Below are 23,886 nucleotides of genomic sequence, written 5' to 3' on the forward strand. Positions count from 1 at the left end.
GCTCTGTCTCTTCTTTCCCTGTACATGGACTAAAGGCTACGGTGCAGAGCTTTACATACAATTTGGAAATAAATAATGGATGATTGACTAAGCTGGTGACAGACTGTAGCAGCAGCAGCTGTGTATGCTGGAAGTGCGCTGCAGCTTGGGAATTCTCCTTCCAGCTGAATGGAGGCAGTGAGGGATCTCTTCTCCCGTTCACAAAGGCTTGACACCATTTTCATCACAATCTGGTTTTGGCCCGTTTAGAAAGGGGTGAGGCTTCTGGTTTGCCTCTATAAGTATTCATAAAGGACTTGATGAAACAGTTCTCATACGGCCAACAGTCCCATCAACGCCAATGAATGCACAAGAAGAGCTGGACCGAGGCCTTACAGCCTACACTGCTTTACAAATTGATATCTGTTTTTGAATGTATACAGACTTGAGTCCTCATAGCGGCCCTTAAATTTTCAATTTGTAAAAATCTCACCCAACGGCATAAACGCTGCAGCAAATTCACATCCAGCTAGAAAAATGCATCACCAGAGCCCAAGTACCCAGCCTCCTTAGCTCTCCTCGGAAGCCCTTCCAGTTTCCTTACAGCATTGTCCTGAAATGCGACGAATCTGTCCCACATCTATCTGTAAATTTATCATCCCATTGGGCAGAAACAAACGATCGCAGCTAGGGGAAGGTCTGAAGCTCTCACAGATACGTGTCCAATATCTTCCTCAATATTTACAGTTTCACCCAAGAACACATCTCCCCACCACGAAGAGGACCCAACAAAGACAATTTTCTTCAGGTAATCTGTGAGGAAGTTATGGTTTAGTGAGTCACAGATCCTAAAATATCACTAGGAAGCATGTGACCGCTGCATCATAATAATAATACTACTACTAACAATAATAATAATAATAATAATTATAATTGAGCAATGCAAGTGTACGCTTTTGGAACGTGCTAAGGAAACCTCAGTGTGGAGGAGGAGAGACAGGCACACCCAGGCAGTTTTAGACACTCACAGCACCTAGGGGCACCCAGACAGACAGGCACGCCCCATCTATTGCAGAATGAGACAGATAAGCACGTTCTGCTTCTACGGACAAAAAACCTCACCGTTGGACAAAAGACAGGCACGACAGCTAATACTGACCAATACCATGACCTCATCTCATGGCATACAGATACTGACTGCAAACTGGCTTCATTTTATCTGAATGTATGCCTTATTTCACAGTCCAGTGTACCTATATAATATATAAACCTACTCTTTCTGATGCTTTCGGGTTCCTGTCAGGTTTTCAAGCTGGATATCATGTTGACCATCTGCAAGGGGAGTCTAGTGGGCCCCAGGCAGCTGAAATCTAGATCTGGACATCACGTCATATGTTAATTGAAATGTGAGGTCTCTCTCAAGTACAAATCGTGCCTGACTTGGAAAAGCGATAGCTTCTCATGTTTTCCCTCAAGCACCATGTTCCCCTTGAAAAAGAAACAAACAAAAGCGGTCCCTTACAGGAACGGTCAATATGGTGACCCTATGACTGACATTGTGATGTTTCCTAAATATTTTAGTGCAGCCAGCACATCGCTTAGCTTCTTTCTAGGAGGAAGGAGCTGATGGGCTAAACTGACCTTTGCCAGTCATCCTGCACAAATCTTACGGCAGCTTTAAATTCTCTGGCTGAGGGATCCAGCTCTCAGCTGAGGGATACTGTTTGGTATCAACATAGAGTCGAAGTTGGCCAACAAACAGCAATCATTTAGACACTTCTGCTATCGTCTATTTTGGGATTTACACAGTTGTGACATTCCTCTTCATATTCACCAGCAATCTGTCAGGAAGAGAGCTTGGACATTTCTGGAAGAACTACAAGATGGAAAACTCATTTGGGTGCTTAGGCAACATTCAGGACTAAGCCACAGTTCGGTATGTTCAGTATAGTTCATAGTGCAAGGAGCACCCAGTTTTGTCAATATTTTGTGACCTTTTCTGACCACACCTACACCCATATCAGCAGTGACCACTGCCAGACACTTCTGTAAGAAAACTTCAGCTTTGCATAGCTTGTTTCAGGCATCCACTGTTGACCCCTAACCAAAGGAAGAAATCTCAAAGATTTCCTTAAGGTTAATGCATGGGGGGGAGAGAAGGAAAGTCACCTATGTCTCAGCGCCCCCTATACCATGTATGTCCATGGGCTCAGGCAAACTCGGAAAGAGGGAAGCAACATCAACTCCCAATGTCACTTTGCTGCACCACCCTCCAAGAAACCAGTCCCTTCTTCGATTGCTTCTGCAGCTGCTCAGATCTGAGGAATTAAACCTCTGTGGCAAGCTCCTTTCCTCTGGCAAAGTCAGTGTTCCGGCACAAGAGACGTACATTGTCCTTGTGAATTCTCCTGAACAGCAATCAATAACGGTAGGACAAAACCTCTGAAGTTACTTAAACTTACTTTGTGCAATATGACTAGCAGACAGATTAAAAAATGACCCAGCAGGAATTTTCCTTTCTTAATATTTAGGTTCCACACGTCAATTCCACTCTAGCTACTGTGACAAATACCCACCACACCCGCCCCCCAGGATTTCCTGATTCTAGATCACGCATACTTTGAGCAAGATTTGTAAGTAACTTATCTTATTCTTGGCTTGAGGTACCTGAAAATGCTGAGCATCCATTTTCATAAAGTAAGATTTCGTGAAGATGTGTCTAGTAGGGTACCTGGAAATCAAAGCACTTGAAGTCATGTAAACATTGCTGAATATCTTGGCTCTAATTTCTCTCATGCAAGTATTTTCAAAATTATACTTTTGTCACAAGTATGATGCTATTTGTTTCTCCTTGAGGCTCTGGCTCTTGGATTCAAGTGAGTAGATGTATGTCTGTACCACACTGTAAGCACAACCTTGGCAAGGTCCAGAAACCTAGCAGCAGCGGACTCACGTTCCCGATGCATAAAGCCCAACTTATTAGCCCTGCTTACAAGGAATTACCCAGGCACCAGTTCCAGATCTGTATTAATAACTTTATATGGAGCTGTGCTGCACAGCTATCCCAGTTTGCCCAGCACCACACCACCACATGCCATCACACTAGGCTGGACATACCTCAAAGAGAAACTCAAATCTCCCATTTTAAAATGTCCTCCTGGTTGCACAGGGAAGCTTGAACACATTGTACCACAGCTGCAGCTTTACCATGTAAAAGTTACATAGGTAATGAAAAGATGCCTCCCAATATGTTATTGAGAAAAAAACCTCACTATATTTTCATCCATCCTCTAAGTTTTAAGCATGAGGTATGACCTACAAAGTATCTTGTCACAACAATGCACCCAAAATACATCAAACTGCTCTAATACACAATGCAGACATGGTGTTTGGCCTAACAAAGCAAAGCCTGGTTCTAAGCGCAGTTCTTCCGCTGTTTGTCTGCACGAGGAGAGCCACTCCCCACTGATACCCCCAAACCAGGAAATGTTCCAGACAGCAGCGAGCATCAACCCATTTTTCAGCAGCCCATGGGAAAACCTGATTCGGAAAAACCTGATTCAGGAAAATCAAACTCCCCAGCCAGGGCGGTTGCTGGGCCTTTGCTTTTCCTGCCCTGATGCAGAGGACACAGCAGGCTTGTTTGCCGGGCGCTTGTTTGCCCAGAGATACGGAGTACACACACCACACCTCCTTGAGGGACCACGAGCGGGTGTAGGTGGCGGATGGCCACTGGTGGGACCTGGGAGAGGCGAGGGAGAAGGCAAATTGGGGTGAGGAGGGGAAAGGAGGAGATGGGATCCCAGCCTGCAGACAGGGACGTGAGATCCTAAGGTCCAGGAGGGCAAGGCACAGGGAGGGGAAGGGACTCGGCTACCGGGGGCTGGAGGGAGAGCGGGAGGGTGGGTGGGTGGGTACGTGTCCGTAGGGATGGCCAGTTCGGGGAGCAGAGGGGCCGGGCGTGCACTCGCCCCTTGCCGGGCCAGCGCGGAGAGCAGGGACCTCGGCCTCGCCCCCGCCGCCCCACGCCGCGCTGCGCTGGGCGGGGGTCAGGCGGTGCGGGGGGCGGCGGTGCCCGCGGCGGGCGGCTGGTGGCGGGGGCGGGCGGAGGCGGGCGCCCCGCGGGCTGCGGGCGGGGGAGGAGGAGCGGCGGCCGCCGGAGGATGGGAGCGAGCGGCGGAGCCGGGGAGCGGCGCGGGGGCAAGGCCGGGAGCGCGGCGGCGGGCGCCGCGGCATCGCCCGCGTAGGGCGGCGCGGGAGCCGGGCGGCGCCGCGGCCATGGAGAGGGCGAGCCCGGCGGCGGGGAAGCTGAACGCCGGCGGCCGCGGGGCGGGCGATGGGCACGGCCCCGCCGGGGGCGCCCAGCCGCGGGCGGCGGCGGGCAGCGCGGAGCCGGGCGAGCTCATCGGGCGGGCGCTGGATTTCAAGAGCGAAGGGGCGCAGTGCTACAAGGACAAGAAATTCCGGGAGGCCATCGGCAAGTACCACCGCGCCCTGCTGGAGCTCAAGGCGCTGCTGCTGCTGCTGAGCCAGGAGCCGGCCGGGCAGCGCCCTCCCGCCGCCGCCGCCGCCGCCGGGCTCAGCGAGGAGCAGCGGCAGGCGGTGGAGGCCATCGAGGTTGACTGCTACAACAGCCTGGCAGGTCAGCGGGGCCGGGGGGCGGCGGGGTCCCCCCACCTTCGCCGCGCACACCTCCCTTCCCCTCCGCAAGACAGCCCTGCCTCGCTTCTCCGCTCATTTAATCTCCTTTCCTTCCGTTGTCTTCCATTTTTATTTTCGTTCTCACGTCTGGCACAGAAGTGCTGCCGGTGCGCGGCTCGGTGCCCGCCGCCTTGGGTAGCGCTGGGGAGGGGGCGCAGGCCGGGCCGCTCCTTGCGCCGGAGCTCGTCTGCAGCCCCCAGCCCTTCCCGGGGCTGCCCCAGCCGCCACTGATTAATCCCCGTGTCCTCCTCCCCTGGGAGACAGGTGATAAGGCAGCGGGGCGTAGGTGGGATGCTCAGATTTGCAGAAATTGTGGCTCAGGAACTGGCCAAGATTGCATGCTGCGTTTTTCCCTTAGCCCGAGATGTCCTTCAGTCCCTTCACCACAGCTCCAATTCTGCTGCCTGTAATTAACAGTATTACAGAGAGGGAGACTCTTTCTGCCACATTTGATGTAAGGAAGGGGAAGGGTTTGGGCGCTGCTGCAATAGCTCCAAATAGTACTGGATATACAAAGAATTTTTTGGCCTCTTAGCAATGAAAGTTGAAAGCAAATGTCGTACTGGCTTTTCGCTAGCCGCCAGTCACCACTGTGGTCAGTAGACATTTGATCATCGCTCCCTTTGCTCCCTGCCATCTGTTTGGAAGTGCTGCAGGAAGATGGAGGGGAAGGGTGGGGGGTTTAACTACTTTGTAGTCTGATTCTGAAGTCCTTACAGAGACAGAACTCCTGGTGACTTCAAGGAGCTTTACCCAAGCAAGAACTGCAGGATCAGAGGTTATTTTTGGTCCCTAGCAGCGCATGGATTTTTTTTTTCCAAGCCTGAAAGCGTCTCTAAAACAAAAACTTGTGCCTAGGTACATACAGGGAAGTGAGTGTTCATAACCTGAACAAGGTGCACAAAATGACAACATTAATAAAGCTCAGCTGTTTTCCAGAAAGATGCAGGGTCACTCCTTACCCTTTATATCCTTGGGGGAAAAATGGCGAAAATCAGGACCTTGGTGTGTCAGCTGGCAGCATCACTTGGCTTTTGGCCTTCTAGACAGAGTTGGTTAGCTTTGTTTCCTGTTGTCTTGTGCTAAAAAAGATGCAGAATAAAGCAAATGGTTTGAAACACCAAGCCAGAATCTTCTCTTGTCTTAAATCCATGCCAATCTGTTATACTCGATATGCCTTTTGGGATGTAATGGAGAGCACAATTTAGCCCCCTTTCATCATGTTTTCAAATACTCTTCCTTCAAAAGCCTGTTGAAATCGCATAGAGGGAGAGGCAGGTGAGATTCCAGAGCGATATCATAATTGCACAGCTGTAATTTTGTCTCTCTCCAAATTTCTGTTCACGGGTTTATTAAAATCCATTGTATTTGACAAGGATCATTTAGATTGGCAGGGTTACACAAAGAGCCCATAATACTCTGAACAATATAGCTTGGCGAGTTCCTGGGCTTGAAAAAGTACTCACAGGAAATCTCTCTGCTATGTACAAATGAGACGTGGTAGGTAGAAGGTAAATGAAGTGGGAGGGAAGGACCCGATTTGCTTGTGGCGCTTTCTGCTGAGTACACGAGTTCCACTTGCTAGAAATGTGTCCGTTCCTGGTGACGGAGTTGTCCTGCCTAATGGTCATTGTCCAGCTCGTTTATTTACTGTTTCGGGTTTTTGCAGGGAATTTTTTCCACTGTTGGTTGTATTGGATCTTGTCAGCAGTAGCAATCAGACAGTGTGAGAAACGTGCTCCATCTTTAACCTAGATTTGAACAGATTTTTTCCTAAATTTAACCAGTGCGAACACAGGAGGAGATGAGTATAATTAACCCTGGAGTTGCAAGCAGTGCTTTTCCTGGGATAACCTCACAGCAGGTCAAGGTGTCATTTTGCACAGCCGGTTGTCACATGTTTTCAGTAGATGGCACGCACAAAGCAAAGAACAGCATTTGTCTCGGAAATGCGTAGCTTCATGTGTGTCTGCTGGTCTGTCTGCAAGCAATTTTAAAGAAATGCCCTGCATGTTGGAGAGGGGAGTGTGCAGTTAAACTGGAATTGCAGTGTTGCTACTCCTAGCCCAGTCCCAGAGCTCCCATTCTAGCAGGAGGATCTGTGAATTCGTGTCTGAAGAGAAGGGAAGAGGGGGGAGGGACTTTCCCCAGAACTGTCATAATAATTAGTATACCTTTCTAATAGCAACTTCAAGAGGTGCAGCAGTGGGACTTTATTTTCTAAGTGCGATGCAGCAGAAGCCGCCAGCTTCTTTACACAGTGGGCTCTAGCAGAGGCGCCAGCCCATAGTGTTAGAGTTGAAGTCAGTGTTATTCGACATGGGGAGGAGAGGAGATGCGGGGAGTTTTGCTTCTGAGCACTGAATGGGCGCCTAGAGCTGTTTTTAAGATAAATAAATCTGCATAGTGCGGAGAGCATAACAGCAGTACATCTTAATTCTAGAGAAGGCAGTTTTTCACTTAGCTCTGATTTATACCCGGTGGCATTAGCAGCTGTCATCTGAGTGTCCTTGTTACCAAGTTCTTTTAGCACCTCCACTTACTCTCTTAGCATTTAAGAAGCCCACCTTGCTTTTGCACTGTCATTTTTCCTGTGGCCACCATACATCCACCTGTCAGAGACGTTTTGCATCACAAATACAGATGCACACATACACAATTAGTTGTTTAGATGCAGCATACCAGCCAGAGGAGAGCATCAACTATAGATAAATATGCACTTAGTTAAATAAGGAGGTGAAAAATATACACCCAAAGGGGATTTGGGGCAACCTCATGGGTGAAGGCTGGGGTTGGTTGGGTTTTTTTTAATCCGACTGATTACATGGGTAAGAACACGTGGGCAAACACTAAACTGTTGTCTTGCAGAACGTAAATTTAGGCACAAACATGCACACAGATTCTTGTTTAGCTGCTTCTTTGGTAGAGCACCTTCAGCAGGCAATTCTCTTACTGCGAGGTGGGGCGGCCAACTCGTGTATTTAATCAGAGCCCCACAATATTCGGTGTGTTTTCTAAAGTTCTCTGTTGCGGAGCTGTGTGGCACCCCCACAACCTAAACTAATTAGCCTGTTTCAAAGGATCCCAAATCCGCCGGGTTTTAAATTCTTGTGATTTTTTAAAAATATTTTAAATCGGCCTAGGATTTAACCGCTTGCCATTGGCAGTGCTGCTCACATTTCTTTCACTAAGCTACTAGCTGGGCTTCAGTTTAAGCTCCAAGAGTTTTGCCTTAAAGGGACTCCCCCTCACATCTGCAAAATCCAGCGCTGCCGCGTTCTTACGCGGGGCTGCCGATACCCCTTCGCTTTACCACAACTCTCTCTGATAAAGGTCACCAGATGCAAGAGCAGCAGCGTGGCCGAGGCTCCCAGAAGTTGCTAGGGCAGGCAAAGGAAAAGCCTACCAACAGCGCGGAGCCGGGCGGAATGAATGCAGGGCTGTAAGGCAAACAGGCCGTCCTTTATGACTCACTGACGGTCTCTGACCTTGAGGCAGTCACTTGTCCTCTTTTTGCCTCTCTCAGCCCTATTGAAAAATAAAGAACAGAGACTACAATCTCATCCTGATGATGCATTCAACTGAGTTTCCCCCAAGTCAGTGGTTTCTGTTCTTTTAAAAAAAGATGAATGTATGAAGAATGCCTGCGGAAAAGCAAACTGGCCAAATCTCCCTCAGGCCTCAGTCTCCTTTCCACTCCTATAGCATCTTTCATCTAGAAGAAGCTTAAATGCTTCATGTACTGGATGCAGGTATGGATCATTTACCTACTACAAATGCAACCATTACTCTCATTAAATGCAATGATGATTTTATTCCAGCATTACTGCCTAAAAGTTTACAGGATCAAAAGGACTATGTCTGCTCTGCGGAGAGAAACAAGTCCGAAGTTCCAAAGCAGCAAAATGCTAAGGGTAAACATAGTTTTAAGCTGTTCTGGTGAGGGAATGTTGCAGTGCGATAAGCAAACCTTTGTTGGTTTTCCTAAGCACGCAGAAATGCTAGAGCTAATCCTGGCAGGAGAAGCGGAACCGGCGGGAGAGCTGGGGACGAGGAGTGGCACCAGGGGATCTGGGTTTCTAATCCTCCCTCTCTGCACTAACCATTATTATTATATTATTATTATCTTCACCATATCTTTTCATTCTTTGAACCTCTGTTTATCCATCTGCGTTTATGACCTCTTGGGAGTACAGGAAGGCTTTGTTAATTACGTGAATGTAAATTAAGTGTAAATGCCTTTATATACCTGTTCAGGTACATTTAGTTTAGTGTAGGAGTCTCGGCAGGAGGGCACACATAGCTGCACAGAGTATTACAAAATGTAGCCATGCAAGATACGCCTCAGCCTGGATGATGAGGTTTGGCCTCCTACACTGGCAGAAACGTGCACTGGTACCATTCCTGACTACGCGAAGGTCATAGCAACAGTCCCACAAAACGTGGTTCTTCCAGCAGCCTAGGAACCCCTCGGGCTCCAGACCAGGGTGTGGGTGCTGCTCCCCGCCATCACCAGTTGCACAGATGTTGGTGAGTAGTCCCACTGAGAAATCCAAGTAAAAATACTTACAATACTTAATCCAAGTAAAAATATAACTAAACATGAGGAAAGCTGGTAAAACTTGTCTCCACTGACCACCCACTAGGACTCCTCATGAGGAGTCTCTGCTAAAATCCCATCCCGGTATATAGCCGTTAACAAGTACAGACTCTAGCAGGGCACATGGTGCTGTGGGTGTTAAAGCAGTCTTGGATTGTTCCTTGATGTGAAGCTTTTTTTATGTGCTGCATCAACAAAAACCACCCTCCGTAAGGATGCCATGCAATGGGAAAGAGAGACGGCAGCAAACAGAGCGGGATGTGGTCTGCACTTTCACTGATTGCGGTGGGAGTTTCCCGACACTCTTGGTTTAGATACGTCTGTCCAGGCAGAGCGCATGGGAATATCTTGTTTTACAGGCCTGATGCAATTACTGCGCCAAGTAGGTGCAATTGCAGCAGAGAATAAACAGAGATGACCATGTGTGGTTTTTTAGTGATAGGCCCAAACCGTGACACGTATTTAAAAAAGAAATGGGATTTGAAGCCACTGTCATGAATTACTCTTTACAAATACTCTGTATTTACCTATTCCCTTTTATTTTGGAGGACAAATTTCTCCCTGTTCAGGGAGGAGTTTCTTGTGCATTGAGAGGATGGGATGGAAATACATCCAGATGCTGGGAGGGGCGGGAGGGAGCAAGAGAAAGGATAGCAAGCTGCCTCCAAACTTGGTTTAAGTGATACATGTCTGACAGCATCTCTCTTCCTGAGGCAGGAGATGCATTTTCCTCTATATATGTCACTATTCTTCCCAAGCCTTTCCAAAACTTGAGCCTCTGGTGGAGTTTTTTTGCAGCCACTTCTACCACATGTTTAATTCCCTTTGCATGAAGAGAAGCCTGTCCCACCTGACCTTGTCACCATTTGCCTGAAACAGAGAGTATTGGGAAGGTATAGAGCCCCTTGCCAGACTGCCCCGAGGAGCTGCAGTCTTGGTGAGCTGAGATCCGTCCAAGCCTAGCTACCACTTACCATGGGAGGTGAAGCAGGAGATGCCAAAAAACAAAAAGCTTCCTCAAGAACAGAGTGATGGTTAATTTGTTTACCTAAAGAGTACTGGTTGTTCTCCACCTTGAGGACACTGGTATGTTTTCTAAGAGTTCTGTAGTAGCACGTCCTGTCAGCTTTACTCCATCCTCTTCTGAAATGCTGTCCTGGAGTTTCCTCCAGCAAAAGTCCCACAATGAGTCACAGCCTCTTATACCTCCACAGGTTTCCATCAGTGCTGTGCTGAAAATGGTTCAGCTGGTTCAATAAAACCTAGCGTCAAAATCAAAGCTGGTTCCCAGTCTATTGCTAAATACACCCATGAGCTCCATGGTTACCTCCTTTTCTGGGAGCTGGGCCACCTCTGCATGGTTCAGCAGGTGGAGGGAGCATCCTTCTCTTCCTCCTGTTCACTTAGGTTCAGACCCAGAAATTTCTAACCCAACTCCAAATCTCTTTCTCCAGCCTTTCTCCTAGAACTGCTTATCAGTTCAGCAGCACATCCCCAGTTCCTCATCAGTGTCCTCTGAGCAGTGCAACTCATGCTCCAAGAATGGAGGGTCGTCACAAGTTTTCACATTGGGATTTTAGGATGAGATCTACTGCGCATCTGATAAAAGAGGTTGCTGTGAGGAAAGGAACAGTAAAAGTAAACAGTATAAACAAACAGGGAGGTCTGAATGTTGCCAGGTCCCAGTTTCTTCTTGACATTGTGCCACCTCACAGAAAATAACATACAAAGGACTATGAAACTGAGGAAACAAAATGAAGAAAGGGAGAAAATACATAATGAAGTTTTGAGAAAATTTACTGGCTATTTATTTTCTTCTTTGTTCTTTCACTTCATGAATGAGAAACTGATATAGAAGGAAGAGAACTGTTTATTAATCTTGTTTTCAGCTTACTCAGGCGACCATACCAGTGACTAATACTGAGAGTTAAAAATGCTTTGAAAAAGAGTCAATATTAACTATCATTAACTAGAAAGTTGTTACTAATGGCTGCTCAGGAATCTGTCTCCTTTTGTTCATTCTGCACTGCATCTTGGATGGGAAACAGTAAGCTTAGGACATTGATCGATGAATGCAGGTGAATCTTCTTGTGGTAGCGTGGAGCGTTACTATTCTGTTCTCTTTAACAAAGGTTGTAGAGTCAGTGCGGTTTCTGGAAGCTTTGCTGGAATTGCTGAAGGTGGCTTCAGCTGGGGCGCACGCACTTGTGCGAGGCTGGGAGGTGGTGGTAGGACACTGTAGCTTGCCCTGTTCTTATATGCTTGCCTAGGCATTGGCAGCCATTGAAGGTGGGGTTGGAGTAGAAAGTCTGTCTCAGGATAGCTGTTCGGAGTTTAGGACACTGCTAGAGACAATACTAAGACAATTCACGGAAATGAATTAGGCACAGTCACATTTTCTCTCTGTGATAACCCATGGCAGAAGCGACAGCTGGGAGCAATGATCTTTAGCTGCCATAGCTTGACGTGCCAGAGCTCATCTGTTACTACCCATAGGCAATAGCTAATGTCATGATCTTTACTTCAAAATCCACTCCGTTCTCCCCACTCTCCAAAATTCTTGACACACCATCACCCTGAGGCTCATAGGCTGGATAGCACCATCTGCTTCTCCTTGGCTTTGTCCTGTGTACCCAGTTCTCCCATCACGTTTCTCAGCTCAGGACTCGGGGTGCTTACACAGCCCGTGCCTTTCCCCCTTTGAATTCCTCTACCCACTCTCCCAGTTGCAGTGCAGCCATGTCAGACTTTTTGACCTCCCAGAGTGTTGTCCCTTTCCAGGCTTCCCCCATCTCTGTTCTGCCAGTGAGGTCCTCTCATCCCCTTTGTTCTCATACTCTACCCCACAGCACCTTGGTGCGCCCAGTTCCTTTGAGTGATTTTGCCTGCGGTGTATTAATTCAGGCTGGACCTTCTCTCCCTTCCTGGCTCTCCTCAAGGCCCATCTCTGCTGTGACACCTAAGTCAGTGTGTACATGTGCAAGCATGTGACTATTCCGTATCTTCACACCCCTTGTCATTCACCTTTATAGATTTCCAACTCTTCTGATCAGGGGCATGAATTTTAACACATGCTTATCCTACGTAGCCATGATCACAACTTTGCCTGTCACAGCAGCATGTCCTCATCTTTAAAGCCCTAGGCTTTAGTGTAAATCACTACCCCAGAATGGTTCTGCAACAGCCTCCCAACAGGAGTCAGCAGCTCTGTGCTGTTTGCAACTGTAGCAGTTGTGGATCTGTTTGCCAAAAAACCCAGAATTGCCTGACAAGTCCTGTGTCCCAAGCTCCTGACTTTATCACGACATCTGAGTCCTTTTCACTCATATGTACCATCAACGAGGCAGGAACTGTGACTCTGCACATGGCCCTGGGTGGAGAGAACCTTAGGCTGCTGCATAAGCCTTTCAGGATGCAACCAACAATCGGTGTCCTGCAAGGCTACAGCATTTTTCCTTCTCCAGTACATCCACACTTGACAAGTCAAATCCCTGCCCTACTAAAGCAAACACTTTTCTAGCCACTGCTCAGTATTCCCTTCCTTTCTTTAGCAGGAGCACTGCCCATTGCATTTACTTGCTGCCAGTTTAGGGGGCTGTCATGTAGATTGTTCTGCATCGATGGCAACTGCAACTCCTTTCCTATCAAGAGTGGCAGGCAGCAAAACTCTGCTAATCTAGCCATCGATCTACTTGCCTGGGAGCTGCTGGAAAGGAGCAGTTGGGTCAGCCAGCAAAGAGCCACCAAACTAGTGTTCCTCAAATTTTGATTCCAAAGCTCCTGTGATGCCCTGATTACAACTGTCAGTTTTCACGCCTCTGGTGTTACTCTGGCCTGCCCACATCAGGGACATCTAAACGGCTCATTTCCTGCTTGAGGAAACTCAAGTGAGGTATCTATCTACCTTGCTGTAAGTCACCTTATTCTGTAAAGCAAGAGGGTTCAGGGCCCTCTTGGTAGAACCTAATGAGGCCGTGGTGGAAATATGCTACCCCTCTGATGCATCTGTAAGGCTTAGCCTAACACGCAAAGACTGATTTCAGCTCAGCCCCGTTGGATGCTGCTTATCTGAGGTCTTCTCCAACTTGAAAGACTGAGCTCTTGACTCCAGGCAGCAGAGCTGTTTACTGCTATCTGAGGCAGATGGAGGGGAGAATTCAAAACAAGCAGTGGGGTATCTTGGCCCTGCACATTCCCCAGTGTAGCGTGTGGGAGAGGAAATTTACTCCTGGAAGCAAATTAAAAGCAGAGGAAGTGTCTGGGACTTGAAAATTTATGTCAGACCTTTAGTGGTTCCTTTGGCTATTCCTGGGCTGATGTGACTCATAAACATCTACCTCCGGTGTGCTGTGCTATCCCTACAGTCACCATCTAATCCATAAATTCACCCTGATATAAAAGCATCTTTGTGATATAAAGAAGGATCTTTCAACCAACTACAGGGAAGAAGCTGTGAGAATCTGCATTCCTCTGCTACACTCCTGCTCCCAGAGAGGAAGAGAGCAGAAAGATTTATGTTTCATCCATTCTTTTGGAGAATAAACGGCCCCATGGAATGGCCGTAGCCTTTCCTGAAGAGGAGCTGCCCGGGGAGGCCATCACCCCACGCAGTTGATCTTGCAGAAGCAGAACGATGAGAGGAGGAGTCTGTTACGATGCTCTGGAAAACCATCATAAGTCAGCCCTAGCCTTTGCTCTGCAAAGGCACCTTTTTTCTTATCTAGTGCTTCAAAAAGAATCAAATCAGAATCTCTGCCCCATGTCTGTAGCAATGATTCTCTCATCAAAGAGTGTGGTGCAAAGTTAAGCCTCAACTCCTTTAGTCACCATATTTTTTTAATACTAGCATAATTCAGATCCTAGATTACTATCCCCTTAAATGCTTTGCAGTGATTAATTGCTTAAGACGCGGTAGTGCATTCAAGCTGCAAGGAAACCAGAGCAGTATCCTCACCTATAATGGAAGTACAAAGAAAATGTATTCATTTTCCTTTATTCTCTAACTACTGTGATGGAGCTCAAACTGAGGTAGCTCAGGAGCTTTGCTTATAGGGTGGGGGGGTATATTAAATTAATTGATAAATACAAAATAATTTTTAAAACCCAGGGCTGATTAACTTGGAGTAGAGTGCCAGAAGGTATCATGGAGTTAAAGAACCTAATAAGGTTAGAAAAGAAGGCTTAGACATACAACTCATCAGAATATTCACTGCTGTATTAGATAGGATAAAACCTGTAAAGCAAATACTACATTTTCATGGTTGAAAACCACTGCTAACTGGTTTGGATTTATGAATAAACTTCTCTGAGATTTTCATTTCCCTGTCCACGGCCATGTCACGTAAATGACTCAGTCATCCTGTGATCAGCTAGCATATTCACATCCTTTTCCTCTTTGGTTGTTTCCAGCTCATGAGCTCACAAATACTACCAGAAATTCCTACTAGTCCCAAAGAACATGGTCTTAAATTTTATATTACCGACTTCCATCCCAAATAAATTTACTGCTGTCCACCAGGTCATGTAGTTCTTTTATATGACACTGTGGTCCTCACCTCTTCTAACAGTACCTTCCAACTTCGCACTGTCAGTAGGGCACTCTACTTTTCCATCAGGGGCATTAACAAAAACATTAAACAAGCTCAATTCTGAAACTAATTCCTGAGTTATTCTACTAGTCATCTCTATTTACAGACCAATATGCTCATCAGCAGAACCCATTTCAGCTTCTTTAGCCACCACATAATTCTTATACTGTATCTTCATCTTCCCTAGCTTAACGGAAAAGGCACAGTCAAGAGAGAGAATTGTATTCCTGGCCTGATCCAGCACAATGATTTGGGTGTTCCTGGTGCCTGAAAACAAGCTCCCTACTTGGGGTGGAAGTCACTCTCCACGTGCTCCAAATCAGACACACGCTCCTCCCTCCTTCCTCCGCTGCCAGCAATGCGTCGCACAGACGTGGTTTATGAAGGGTTTGGGAACGATCTGAGATCTTTACCTGAAGCGCTTTGCCACAGTTTGTATTAAAGAGAAGACATTAGAGGGCTGGTTTAGATGCTCCTGCATAGTTCAAACCCTGACTTTCTCAAGCAAATAATGTACTGAAAGATCCCTCTGGTCTGTAGTTTATCCGTTTTCAGCCTGATTTCCTGGAAATGAGTGATAAGCAAGTATGTTTTCTGTGGTCTGCCTGTCAGTCCCCCCCTCTCAATGACTTTCAAACCTCTTGGCCAGCTAGATTTGGTGGGGGGACAGATATCTCAATGGTACTAAGTTTACACGGTATAAATGGAGAGCAGGGAAGAGGCAAGGACACCAGAGGCCCAACTACACGAAAGGGTGATGCTTAAGCTCACTTCACATCATCTATCAAAGCTCAGCCAGGTGACACAGCCTGACGCAGCCAGGGTTGGTTGGCTCTGTTGCTGACAAACCACTCTTCTGTGTAAGTTTTGGTGCATTTTTATGGAAAATAAGGTTTCAAGAGCTTTGTTTTATACCTCTCTCTCTCTGCAGTTAGTTAGAAAACAGTTGACTCGGGCATCCTCTGCCTCTTTGATTCTGTCAGTTGTTCTCCTCTCCATCCCTCCCGCGGAGGCCATACAGGTTTCTCACTGTTTCAAAACATCATTAAAATGGAAAGGCTTTGGGCTACACTGGACCTGGATAAAACAAATGAATGGGTTATTATTTTAATGAAGGAAATGTTCCTTCCCGTTTGACCTCTCCATCTTGCCAGATGAGTCTTTTCAGCTAGGGCGAGTTCAAGGAAAAATGAAAAGCGTTTCAGTCCCTATCAATTATACATGCATGAATACACGAGGAGGTGGCCCCAGAGACAGCCTGCTCTCCACCCTCTGCGGACTCGGCAATTGCCAGCTCCTTCACGTGCCCTGGGAGGTGAGCTGTGAGCCCCCCCGGCACAGCACACGGGTCTTACGCACCACGTCGTCCTGCCCCGGCTGTGGTACAGGGCTTTCGTCCCAAATTGAACATGCTGTGGTAAGCCAGGCTTGAGGCAATCGTGGTATGCACAACTGTCAGTGACTTCATTTGAGAGCCCTGAGGCTGTTCCCGCTGCCTGTCACAGTGCTGCTGTCAGTCGCTTGGACCACTATGAGCAAAGGCTGCTTTACCCTTCAGTAGAGAAGGCAGCTTGAAGTCCATCTCTTCCTCCAAAGCGTCTCCCTGCTTACAGAAATCCCCTCCTTGCCTCAGATGGGTTTTAAAAAAAAACATCATTCCATTAAGACCTTAATTTCACTATGTAATATACTCTGGTAAGAATCATAAAATATTTGATAGCACTTGTTAGAATTGGACTGCTGTTGAACTCCAGGCACTTACCAGATGGTTGTCACCATCTGATGTTGCTGTTCTCTGGTAAAATTCTATGTACTTTTCCCTTGTGAAAATGATGCAAGAGACCAGATTCTTCCAGCGGGTGTCAACAGCAACAGGAGGCCAGAGGAGGAAAGGGTACAATGTAGAGAAGGTGCCACAGTGAGAGAGTAAAGCAACCCAAGGTGAACAAAAAAATCCAGCAAGGACGGAGCGGTGGAATAAACAGCAACGGGAACAGTAGATCTGAAGGCCAAACATATCTAAAGTCATATTGACTGGACCAGATGAGTACTGATTTTAAAAGATAAAGACAGGTCAGAGATTACTAAATAAATACAAAGTCAGAGAGGAGGAAACCTCCAGGGGATTTAACCTGGCAGATCAACAATAACAGCCTTGGCAAAAACAAACAGAAGGGACTTCCATCTCTTCTAATGTGGCTGCCCAGGAGCTAGTATTTATGGATATTATAGAATCAAAACGATCTAGTAGTTAAAGCTGACCGAAGCTCTTGCTCTACCAGTGCTTTGCTAGGACTTTGCTCCTACCTCTCCTGGCTGGGAAAATCAAAGGCACGAAGATTAGAAGATGCGATATGAAGATCATCTCCACCTTAAGCTCTTTATTTTGGTAGAATAAAGATTTGCTGGTACACAACTGGGGGCAGATTTTGGCTTCAGAAAATAATTCTTGTTTGCTTGACATCTAGGTTTTAACTACTTCTTTAGTATTACCATAGCTAAGAATTTTCAGTAAGCCTCTGGTTTTGATTTGAAGGACCACTAACTACAGGAACTGGTAGGTCAAAATACTCTTTCAAAACAGAAGCTATGAGGATCAGATGAAAAGTTTGCTGGAATTCCTTGCTTCTCAAAGCTTTGGCCCTTTGAAGGAAAACTGCATTATATCACTGGATTTGTGACAAAAAGAAGCATAAATCACCACAAACTTCCCTTAAAGTAGCTTAAGAATCATTTAGAAATAATGAACACTTCTAAAGAACTGCGCTCTTGAAAATTAAAAAAGTCTGAAATATGGGAACATAAAACACAAAGCAAAGGCAGAAGTCATTCATGCCTGCTCTTAAGTGCTTACATATTCACATCTGGCTAGGATGTTGCTCTGACATCCTCCAACAGGACCTTCTGATAGGAATTAGCACTAAATGGCAGCCGTCAAGGAGAACTGAGGACCGTTCATGCTCTTGAGTGTTAACAGGGCAATCAATAATGGGACTGCAGCAATTCAAGAGTCTTCTATCCGTACCCATGCGTGGTACACGGGTACAGATAAGACATATCAGTAACATTTGCTTAAGCTGTTCTTAAACACTTCCAAAGCTAGGATCCTTCACAACTTCCCCAAGCAGTCTCTTCACTGCTAGAAAGTTCCTCCTAGCTGAAATGTAAGCCCTCTTCTTAGTTCCTGGGTACAAGAAGAACAGATTGTATCCTGGTTATACCCTTCTTTGCATTATAGGGTTTTTTGGGTTTTTTTGTTTGGTTGGTTTTTTGGGTTTTTTTGGGGTTTTTTTACATGTTTGAACACTCTTAGCCTATCTTCCCTCACAGTCTTCTTGAGGGCTTATATTCTGTCTTCTCTGGACCACTTGTTATTGTCAGGGTCCTCCTGTGGATTACATCCACATTTTCTTTCAAGATTGGCATCCAGAACGAGACACAGTACTCTCACATGTCTTGCAAACTGCTTCTTTTCATACACGCTGGTGTGCATTTTCTTCATCAACGGTATAGCCTTGTTGACTTTAGCTGGTGATCCACTTCACTCCCCAGATCGTTCTCAGCAGAATTGCTCTCCAACAAACTGTTCCCCTGCCTTACTTACACAGCGTTGTTGTTTTTTTTTCCTGCTTATTTGTAGGACCTTTCACTTGCCCCTGTTGAATTGCACCCTATTTTTATCAGGACACCACCAGTTTGTGGGGATCCTTTGGAATTCTACCCGTCTTCCAACATCCGCCAGCTCCTCATATCTTGGTGTTATCTGCAAATTGACGAGGCAGTCTGCAGTCTGTCATTGAGGTCTTTATTGACAATACCAAATACCATGGGGCCTGGGACAGATCAGTGCAGAACCCTACTTAATATTGTCTTTCACTTTGTTAACAGAGTTAAGTCTATTAATTTAGACTGTTCTCCTTCAATTTGCTTAAGAAAATGTCACTAGAATTTGTCATTTGGCTAGTGTAAAAGCCAAGATATGTAACATTTACTGTTTCTTCTCTATCTTCAAGATTGATCACCCTATCGCAGACTGAAGTTAAACTGATTTGTTCTGACAGCTCACATTAGCCGTTACTTATGTCCTTGTTATCAGCCCTGGGCACTCCAAGGGATGGCAATAGGCAGAGTCCTAGGGTGGGCTGCCAGCCACAAAACGCCTGTCACGCAGGCTCAGCAGCTCCTTTGAGAACTGCTAGATGCCTCTTAACGTGCATGATGGTGGAAGCATCAGCACACTTCAGTCGCTACTACTGGCTCTCTCTCCTAGAAAAACTAATTGGAACTGTGAGGTCAGGGTCTTTCTTCTGGAAGAGGTACGAAGGATGCAAGAGCAGCAGAGAACAGAAGGAGACCGTGCTGCGTATTGGGAGGAAGGCATGGCCAAGAAGGCAGGATGGGAAGAAGGGGAAGGCGGCTTGGAAGAGGTGGCTCTCTTTGGGCTCTCCAAACATTTGTGGATCCACACCTCATTTAGCATTAATCCCTCCCTACAGAGAGAGACAACCTGTCATACAGTTTGGATTTTAATTTTCCACACGTTTCCCCACAAGCAGAAACATACGGGCATAGTTAGGCCTTTTTGGTACCTGGAGAGGAATAAATGAGAGCCACCGGCTGGAAAGTTGTACTGTCATTCTGATATTCCCTTTTCATCCCATTAAGGTTGTCCGGGAACTGGGAGTCAGCTGATCAGATTATTGCCAGACGTTACCAAGCTGCCTATAATTAGCTTTTTATTGATGAGAAGCCAGAAAATCCTCTTTGTTTGCAAGCTTGGACTATAGAGAAAGAAGAGAAATATTTCATGGAAGAGATTGTTTGGAAACTGCAGATCCTAATTAGTGTCTCAGCCTTGTAGTGAAACTGCATGTAGCATTTGTCTGGAAAAAAAATGCTTTAAACATCCTCTTTTGAGGAATGCTGGGTTGCATTCTTGAAAGGCACAGCATGCATGGAGCTCAGTGCAGATATGGATGCTTAACCACCTCTGCTCTGTTCCCTCGGTGTAGGCTTCTCACATTCCCGCGTGTTATATGGCTCCTTTTAGTGCCAATCCCGATTGAAAATTTAACACAGCTTAAAACATAGGTTAAAAATTGGGCTGTGCCATCCACACGTAACTGTGCGATCTGCACACTCAGGATCAATAACTTCAACTTCAGAGAAATTTGGATAAGCATTCCAGTGGTCCAGATCTTTTTATGCTGTACGTTAAAATTACAGTAGTTCAAGTCAAGGTGACTTTTATTCTAAGATAACCCTTTACATTTTTAGCGTCATCTTATGAAACCTGATTCATTTTAGAAGTTAATTACAATTTAAATTACTAACATATGGCTGAAATTTTCAATGTCATGTCCTAATGCTATTCCCTGTAATTCCTCCAGTGGACACCATAAGCTCCATGTGCGTGTTGTAAACACCATTTACAGAGACTGCAGCACGCAGAGATTAGCGATACATCCTTTAGTGGCATGGTTAGAAGATCACCGTCTGTTCCAAGACAAACATTTCCCTTTTTTTTTCCTCCTGTTTTTTTGTTATATCCCAATAATTTTTCTTCCCAAACACTTAAATCAAAACTTATCGCTATCATGTTTTCTCTTTTCTGAGGAAGAGTATCGCCATGAAGGATGCCAAGCCTTCTGAAGCAACAGCAGTATGAGACCCTCCTAGTCTGCCCTATTATTTCAACTCTTAAAGAGATGCGAGAACAAAGCCTGTTCAATGATATATAAAGGTCTTAATCAAATGTCTGAATAAAATCCTGAAGCAGTTATATCAAAGCCTCAATCATGTGTTTTCCAAAATAGAACCAGAGCAAGAATATGCACCATCTTCCCGTGATTTAAACAGATTTTAAGCGAGCTGCTAGCTGCTATACTTAGGGCGAGATCATATCAGAAAGCAAAGTATTTTGCAGAATTTAATTGTGGTTGATTCTGGGAATGACACTGTCACTTTGTGAAATACACATTGAGGTTGGAGTACCTAGCACTTACTAAGGAGTAATAATCCACATAGGCTGTTAAACTCCAGTGGTAGAATCAAGAACAAATACAGTAAAAAGGGAATATCCACTTCAGGTTTAAGCACTAATGGGTTTAGCTACTTCTCTCTGCCTTGCAACCAAACAAATCAATACAGGCTGTTTGGTTTTTTTAAACCATTGGTTGTCTGGAACAGTCTCGTTAGCCTTGCCCACCTCGCGGTAAACTCCTCAGTGAAAGTGGGCCAAATGCACCAACACGTTTTTGGAAGGCAAACCTAACATCCCCTAGATTTTCAGTCTGAGGGGTGGAAAGCAAAGGTCACTTGGATTCAGACCCTTTTGCATGGGTATACGAGAGTGGTTCAGCCACATGACTTACTGTTAGCTCTTGCCCAGGACACCCGCTCCAGTCTCCAGGGAATATTTGCAAGGGCTAGCTTGAAGCGTTGCGGGTTAGTATCCCTTGGTGAGTATCCTCAGCAGAGAAAAAGATGATTCAGAGCAGGAATGTGATTGTGGTTAAGTGCCAGAGGAGTGGGTATCTGCTAGGGGAGCTGCTCTCGTGCACGCCTAGGGAGGCTGGTTTCCTCTGCTTGGGTCTCACTGCTGTAAATGCTCCTCAGGCTAGCTGCACTGTGCCTCTGTGTCCTTAGCACCTTGTCCCAAACTCTGAACTCCACTCCTTTCCCCAGACTTTGCCTCCTCAGTAGACCTCAACTCCCTACTCGTACACCCCTTTCACCACCCCAGCAGTTCTGTGCCCCTGTCCCCATGTGTGTTTCAGCCCCGGTCTCCTCCCCTTGCGAACATCTGCCTCCCCGCCTTTCTGTCCTAACTAAGATAACCCCTCTCTGCTTGGTTTCCACTTTCTGCTCTTCTTTCTTCCTGTGGCCAGTGAGCCAATAAGAGAATTTTCTTGCTCTCTAAGTTTACAAAACCCCGCTTTTTCCTAGATTGGATTGTGCCCAGGGTGGACCAAATATTCAGTGGATTTGGGTACCAAATTCTAAGACATCTCTATTGGGTATTATACGCAGTACTATGGTGGTTTTATTTTCAGAAGGTTATCAGTTGGCCAGCTATAGATTACCCCAGGGATAACAGAAGGCACCTGCTTGACACAAATGATATCTGCCAGATTTCAGTTTGCAAAGCCAAACGATGAGAGGGCATGAGACAAATCCGAAGAGACAGTGAGACAGTGACCAGAGATCTTTAACAAGGGAGAAATAAGGTATGTTTCCTTAGCTCATTTTTCAAAAATACCTGAACAGTCTTGGCTGACATTTTCCAAAAGCAGACATCAAAGGCAGACATTGCACGTGGAATATTTTAGTCCAAAAACTTAAAAGACCAACAAAGTTATAAGCAGCTGACTCTCTCCTATGGTGGAAGGCACAAGTCAATCTTAAAAATAGGCAGCGCTACCAGCTTACCTGGGTGATAGCGAACCATAAACAAGACAGGAGTTTGTGAAATGTAAACTTGCAACCCAAGATATTTGTGTAGGGCAAGGGCATTTTCATCTCCCAGAACAACAGCAAATGGAATTCCTGTTATGAGTAACACAATGTGCTGAGCCCAAGGAACACGCCACGGGGTAGGGATATGCTAATGTTGTTTGCACAGTAATTTGGCTCACTCTTAAGTGTTCTGTAACACGAATAGGTCTTGAGCCTTGCCTACAGCGGGAATTCAGCCGCTGGTATAAACTGTGTCTGGAGGATTGTTCTGGCGTGCAGATTTACCCTTTGGTGAAAATTGCCAGGTGGGCAAGGCTCTTGATATTGTTCTTCAAAATTTCCATGTTAAAACCTACTTCCAGACTTAGTTCTTAGCTCAGCCAAAATTAGAAGCCGAAAGTTCGGGCCAAACTGAGGTATTTGCATAACCTGCAGAGGTACTCACACCGAAGAGTTTCTCTGGTAAGATGCTAACTGACAGCTCTTTCAGTTGAACTTCATTTTGAGAGAACAGCTCAGAGAACAGCTCTGAGAACAGCTATACAAGTGAGGAAAGCTGAAAAATACGGGGTTTTTTTAGTAAGAGACTCCAGGCACTTCTTTACGCAGGCTGGTAAAGAGAAGATGAAGGAGTGACTTAATCAGAGTCTCAGAGTAACAATGCAACACGCAAACACAAGGTTTTCAGGGTAGCAAGGTGTGGCTAGTAATTGCACCAGTGGCTAGTAATTGCAGCTAAACAAAATACCAGTATAGAAACGTAGTGACATTTCTTAAACAATGAAAGTAATTAACCTTTGGGAGAATAGGGCTGTCATGGATCCTTCCTCACTGGCACCTGTCAAGCGTAGATATCTTCCTGAAAGATACTCTGGAATTTAAAATTAATTCAGGGTGCAATAAAGTAGAATCCAAAACCCTTAACTGCCAGGATTTTAGTTACAACTTCCCACCATTGCTAACTACAGCTACTGGTAAAGGTTAGAGGTGTAGATGTATTTTGGCTCTACAGGTGCTTTAATCTTTGTTTAGCCTAACCTTGTGCCGAGCAGGGCCACACAAATTAGCTCTAACAGTACAGTTATCTACCGGTACCAGATCTGTACTGCACCTCTCAAATTGTTGCAACTCATGGAACTGGCTGGCATAGATTGAGTCCATAAATTAAAACTTAGAAATCTAGGCTTAACACTCCTCTTATGAAGGAAAAACAGCCAAACTTCCTACTTCCTTGCTTAAACATCAACAGTCAGTTGGGAAGTGTGATGGACAGGGCCCCTCCGTTGGAGCTAATAGCATTAACCTTCTCCCCCTCCCCATAGCACATTTCACCCACTAGTTTCAAAACGGCTTATTTTACAGCAGTCAGGGACTCTTCATCACCATCTGACATACAAGGATTTAAAAATTAGGAGTTACTTATTGCTTAAGCTGCCACAATAAATCAGCTGCCAAACTGAGAATGATAACCAAGTATGATGGATAACGGTCGCACGCTGCGGGGAAGCAGGACACCCTACATTCCGAGCTGGAGAGATGTAGCCAGCGGATGCTGTATTA

At 45.9% G+C, this 23,886-nt stretch overlaps 2 protein-coding genes across 2 annotated transcripts in view; one reads left to right on the top strand and one right to left on the bottom strand.

Annotated features, from left to right (window-relative positions):
* Positions 1-23,886, bottom strand: part of ADAM20 (ADAM metallopeptidase domain 20) — a 65,995-nt gene that overhangs the window by 36,548 nt on the left and 5,561 nt on the right. The window lies entirely within an intron of this gene.
* TTC9 (tetratricopeptide repeat domain 9) overlaps positions 4,258-23,886 on the top strand; it is a 28,969-nt gene continuing 9,340 nt past the window's right edge. Inside the window, exon 1 of the mRNA XM_075151962.1 lies at positions 4,258-4,621. Coding sequence (XP_075008063.1) covers positions 4,258-4,621 — 364 coding nt within the window. The remainder of the gene's footprint in view (positions 4,622-23,886) is intronic.

This window comes from Calonectris borealis, chromosome 5 (assembly GCF_964195595.1).
Source record: "Calonectris borealis chromosome 5, bCalBor7.hap1.2, whole genome shotgun sequence".
Taxonomy (NCBI): Eukaryota; Metazoa; Chordata; class Aves; order Procellariiformes; family Procellariidae; genus Calonectris; species Calonectris borealis.